Source organism: Alligator sinensis, unplaced genomic scaffold (genome assembly GCF_000455745.1).
Source record: "Alligator sinensis unplaced genomic scaffold, ASM45574v1 scaffold1205_1, whole genome shotgun sequence".
NCBI lineage: Eukaryota > Metazoa > Chordata > Crocodylia > Alligatoridae > Alligator > Alligator sinensis.
In genome coordinates, this window is record NW_005842834.1 from 86,373 (window position 1) to 92,299 (window position 5,927).

The window sequence follows — 5,927 nt, forward strand, 5'->3', positions numbered from 1 at the left end:
CCGGGCCAGGCGGCGCTGGTGTGCGCCAGCGAGGTGGGCAGCTGGTCGTACTCGCAGCGCCACAGCCGCCAGCTGGGAGTCGGCGAGGCGGCGGGCAAGGCCGACCTCATGGTGTTCAGCCCCGGCTGCCCGCCCGCCGCCGCCGCCGGCAGTGCGGACAAGAAGACGGGAGGCGGCGGCGCCGGCCCGGATGGCAGCGCAATGGTGAGATGTCTTTATTCGCCTCTTTCCTTGCACGGCTCCCAGATTGCTTCCCCTCTCCCGGAGCGCGCCTCACGTGGAGCGGCTTCTCCCGCGTTTCGCTCCATGCTTTCCTTCTCTTGCTTGGCCCAGGTTCCATGGCCGCGCCTCAGCCCTTCCCAGCTGCCTGCCCGCCACAGACTGCACAGAGGCGGGCAAGGGGTACGTGCTGAACCTGGGTCTCGCTGCTCAGGTGTGTGTCACACGCTCTCCTGTTTTCTCTTATCTTGCATTAAGGATTTGGATGACATTGCTGTCGGGTCTCACAGGTTAAGAATTATTCTTTTCCTACCTCTCCATGGCCGCGCCTCAGCCCTTCCCAGCTGCCTGCCCGCCACAGACTGCACAGAGGCGGGCAAGGGGTACGTGCTGAACCTGGGTCTCGCTGCTCAGGTGTGTGTCACACGCTCTCCTGTTTTCTCTTATCTTGCATTAAGGATTTGGATGACATTGCTGTCGGGTCTCACAGGTTAAGAATTATTCTTTTCCTACCTCAAATCCTATATTGCAAATTCCCCAACGTTGCTTATTCCTGGAAGCTCTAGTGGTTTCTTCCCACCCTGGTCATTGTCTATTGGAATGAAACCTTCATGCTATGTAATTTTGATCAGAGCAGTCACTATTGTGTGAAGCCATTTTCTGCAATGATGAGCAGGAAGTAAAGTGCCATATGGTCATGACAATCTTTGCAGTTAGAAATTTAAGGGTATTTGAATTCAGTGGTACATAGTCTGAAGTGTAAGAGGTAGGAAGAGGACCCTAATGCATTTTTAACTATAACATAAAACAGGGCTCTTTTGTTTAGTTTTTGGCTGCCTGGTTGGTTTATTGGAAGGTTTAGTTGCTCCCTTTCCGGGGTGTTTCTTCTTCCTCCCATCATTGTACATGTTGGAGGAAGGTGTTTTTCTTTATGCTGTTGGTAACATTGTCCTCCAGTACTCACTGGTAAATGGGCATGTGGTCTTTTTGTCAAAAACTCTTAACTTAGTAAATCCTTACCTATAAATATTGGTGCAGTTGATATGATCAATCTCCTTGAAGGTTCAAAAGTAGTAGCCCACCGAGGCCTTTTAGAATGGGAAGACCTTGTTTTTTTTAAAAGGTAAACGAGAACTTATTGTATCATGTCCACATATGCTAGTATTTTTTGGATATAGCCTCCCACCGGCCCCCCAGACCTGCTAGTGCCCCTCCCTCCCCCCCCCCACCCCCCAGCCTTGCGGGTTTCCCTTGCCAACCACCCACAGCCCCTGCTCCCCAAGCCTTGATGGAGGGGTCCTCAAGCTGCCAGGGCTACCAACCAGACCACAGCCCCCTGCCCCCGCTCCTTCCTGCTGTGGGTTCGGGTGGGGCAACTCCCCACTGCCATGTCTACTCCCAGGGGGCAGGGGGGACCCACACGCCCCAGTTCTGTATCCAGAGCAGGCACAGGCTGAGGCTGCTGCCCAGGGTGGGGCTTGGGGCCTCAATGTGCAGCTGCAGGGCCCCAGCCGGGAGCAGAATGCGGCTGTGGGTGACTTGTCAAGGGAGGGATAGGTCCAGCACCCCACTGCTGCATGCACTCCTGGGGGAGCAGGGGGGACCTGTGCCCCCCAGATCTGTACCTGGGGCAGGCACAGGCTGCAGACTCGAGCTCCTGCCCCGCTTCCCTCCCCTGGGGCTTCTGGAGCCCAGTGAGTGTGACCCAGCGTGGCTGGGGACAGAGGGGCCATGCAGGGATTCCTCGATGCTTCTCACCCCCCTGCTGCCCCAGCAATGCACCCCCTGCTCATGTCAGTGCTTTGAAGGGCACAGCCCTGCTGTTTTCAGCCACGTCAGGTCACAGGAAGCAGGGCAGCAGAGAACAGCAGGCCTCCAGCTCGTTGCTGTTCCCTGCTACCTTGCTCCCTACCCCCATGACCCGGCAGAGGAGTCATGCAAAAAACCTCCTCACCGCCACTCACTGCCCCCACCCCCCAGTGCCCTGGCAATACACCTCCAGTGTGCAGGGTTGCAGTGAGGGCAGCTACATGGGGCTGTGCCCCTCAAAGCACTGGCATAAAAAGGGGGAATGTTGCTGGGGCAGCAGGGGGTAGGGGCAAGAAGCAGTGAGGAGGTTTTTTGCTCAGCTCCTCCACTGTTCCCAGCCATGCCAGGTTGCCCGGGAGGGGGGCGGGGCGGGGGGGCGGTAGGGAAAATTGGTGGCTGAGAATGGTGGCAGGCAGCCGTGCTGCTCTGCTTTCCTCCCCCAAGACCCAACGTGACTGGGAACAGTGGGGCCGCTCAGGGATCTCCTAGAGGCTGCTCATCCCGCACTGCCCCAGTGATGCACCTCCTGCATGTGGGGCTGTACTGAGGGAAGTGGATGACAGGTGCAGGAGGTGCATCACTGAGGGCGGGGGTGGAGATGAGGAGATCCCCGCACCGCCGTGCTATTCCCAGTCACTCCGGATCATGTTAGCAGGGCTGCAGGGGCCCCACAGGAAGGAAGCAGGGTGGGAGCTCAAGCTTGCAGCCTGCCCCATGCACAAGTTTGGGGGGCATGGGTCCTCCCTGTCCCCTGAGTGAAAGACACAGAGCACCCATCTGGCTGCATGTGGACCACCAAAGGTACTATGGGCCATTAAGGGAAGCCATGCATGGATTCACCAAGCTTGGTCAGGCCGAGAAGTGCCACTGACAGTCCACATGCTGCCAGCAGGGCATGCGTGGTTCACCAACACCTCCCCACTCCCTCCGTGCCCAATCAGCTCCCTGCAGCCAGCTTCCCCCACAGCCAGCTCAGCCCCCAGCCCTGCCTGCCCCCCACCCCCTGCAAGCCCCACTTACCTAACCTTACAGGTTTCAGAAAGAAAATGAGCCAGAGGTAAGCCTTGGGACTAACAGGCTCAGGCCCCTCCCTTCCCCCTCTGGGTAGGGCTGGGGGTTTCCTGCCCTTTTTGCAATCAGCTCCTGTAGGCCGGAATTCTGCCCACCTGCACAGCTCTTTGCAAAAGAGGGAAATCCACGGGTTCATGGGCGACTGGTGCCTCCTGACTCTGGGGAGACAGCAGCAGCTTATCGCCAATGGTGGGGAGGGGGGGAAGTCCCTCAGCAAGCCAGTTGCTAATGGGGGGATCCCCCTGTGGCTGATCACCAACTGGGGAGCTCCTCCAGTGGCCAAGTGCCAATGGGGAGGGACCCCAGAAGCGCTGACAGAAAAACCAGAAGTGCCGCTGGCAAAACTGGAAGTGCCACTGGTGCTTCTCAGGGGGTGGCATCAGCCCATGCTCACCACTCCCTGGCCGGCAAAGGCCAATCTCAGGGGGGGCACATGCCCATGTGCCCCTGTGCCCCCTACACATAGCCTGTGTGTGTCTTTCTCTGCTAAAAGAGAAAATCTGCATTTTCTCTGATAAAAACAGGAAATCCATGGTTTTCTCCATTTTTCCATGGGAAATGGAAAACCCGGATCCCTGCTGATGAGATAGTTCAAGTACACTTTGGCCCATAGCTCTTTTCTTAAGAGCAGGCTAGTGAAAAATTGTGATCAACTGCAAGACTTTTCAATCATCATTTGCTTATCCCCTCCCATTCCAGTGCTGAGTTTTCATTAATGTTTGGCACTGCAAAAGAGTATTGCAATGTAGATTCTTCTACTACCTTGATATAAACATACTTGATACTTAGTTCCAATACACTGAATATTCCCTGCCTGGAACTTGTGGCTGGACTAGACACATTGCTTAATAATAGGTCATCATCATCATAATCATCATCAACATCATCATTACTAGTGGCAATCAGTTTGTCTTGGCTTCCAGATGTTGGCATCCCTTTGAGTCATAAGTGATGTGGTAGCTTGAACTGAAGTTTTGGGTAGGCTGCAGAAAGTATTGGGTGAAATTATTGGGCTGTGTTGCATGTGACCAGATGATTGATCACAACAACTTCTTTAGACTAGAAGAGTACACTGCCTCTTCATTTCAGAATCTCCACCCACCATTTTACGTCATGACATTAATGGGAATTTTGTTTTAAATACATGGATGTTTAATTATTTTGCATCACTTTAAGCTTTGCACTTCCGGCCCATTAAAAACTGTAAGAAATTAACTATCAGAGTTTGGGAGGGAACTGCATCTATTAACTGTAACCTGTGAAGGTAAACATTTATAATACCTTTGATTTTCTTGTTTCTTCCATCAAAAGGCAGTTACTGAACATTGACGGAGATCCCAAAATTCAGGTTCAGAATACAAAATACTAAGATTTTTTTTTGTGCTATGTTATCTAGAAAATATATCACCACAGGTGACAGAATTACTGTTAAGAATTTATTTGCATAAGTAATAATAGCAGTGACAAATAGTGAGAAAGAAGCAATGGAAGAAATAAAAAAACCCTTATTTCCTTTTGAGATATGTAACAACTTGACATGACGGAACCAGAGGTCTGAAGAAAATCAATCTGTAGGTATAAACCTAGACATTGTAGGGAATGCCATGCTGAATGAATGGATACAGTGGAAAGTGTGGGAGAGGAGGTTCTTATGAAAAAGTGGACCAAATCCCTAGAAGATTTTAAAAAGATTTCATAGACATTAGGGCTGGAAGGTACCTTGGAAGATCATTGAGTCCAGCTCCCTGCCCGAGGGGCAGGAAGTCAGCTGGGGTCATAGGATCCCAGCAAGATAAGCATCCAATTTTCTCTTAAAGGCGTTCAAAGTAGGTGCTTGAACCACCTCCGATGGCAGGCTATTCTAGACCTTGGGGGCTCGGACAGTAAAGAAATTCTTCCTTATCGCCAGCCTGAATCAGTTTTGCAGTAATTTATAACTGTTCAACCTTGTCATCCCTTGGGGCGCTCTGGTGAACAAACATTCCTCCACATACTGGTGATCACCCCAATAAACTTATAGGTGGCCATCAGATCACCCCTGAGCCTGTGTTTTTCCAGGCTAAAGAGCCTCATAGATCTCAGCCTGTCGTCATAGGTCTGTTTTCCTGACCTCTGTTCATGCGCGTGGCTCTTCTCTGGACTCTCTCAAGCTTCTCCACAACCTTTTTGAATTGTGGGGCCCAAAACTGGACTGAGTACTCCAGCTGCAGCCTCACCAAGGCCGAGTACAAGGGGAGAATAACATCCTGGGATTTGCTTGAGAAGCATTTATGGATGCAAGCCAGTGTTTTGCTTGATTTACTAGCAGCAGTATCACATTGAAGGCTCATGTTCATCTTGTGGTCAATCATGACCCCCAAGTCCCTTTCGTCCATAGCGCTACCCAACATAGCACTGCTGAGCCTATAAGCATGCTGCAGGTTTTTCTTCCCCAGGTGGAGAACCTTGTATTTTTTGGTGTTAAACACCACCAGGTTCTGATCCACCCATTTTCTGAGCCTGTCAAGGTCAGCCTGAATTGCCTTCCTATCCTCAGGTGTGGGCACTTTACCCCAAAGTTTGGTGTTGTCAGCGAACTTGGCCAGTCTGCTTCTGACACCAATGTCCATATCATTAATGAAGATGTTGAATAGTATAGGTCCAAGGACAGGGCTTTGAGGGACCCCATTTGTCACAGCACACTATGATGATTGACTTCCATCAACCACCACCCTCTGGGTCTGACCACAGAGCCAATTCCCTAGCCAGTGGATCGTGGTGAAGCTGAGGCCACAGTTGGCCAGTTTTACTAAGAGGTGATCATGGGATACCAGATTGAAGGCTTTTTT

General features: G+C 51.8%; 1 protein-coding gene across 1 annotated transcript in view; it reads left to right on the plus strand.

Moving 5' to 3' along the window:
- The window catches only part of LOC102382190 (protocadherin alpha-9-like), a 22,071-nt gene that overhangs the window by 11,757 nt on the left and 4,387 nt on the right, over positions 1–5,927 (plus strand). The window contains exon 4 of the mRNA XM_014525573.2: positions 10–204. Within this exon, the coding sequence (XP_014381059.1) occupies positions 10–204 (195 nt within the window). The remainder of the gene's footprint in view (positions 1–9; positions 205–5,927) is intronic.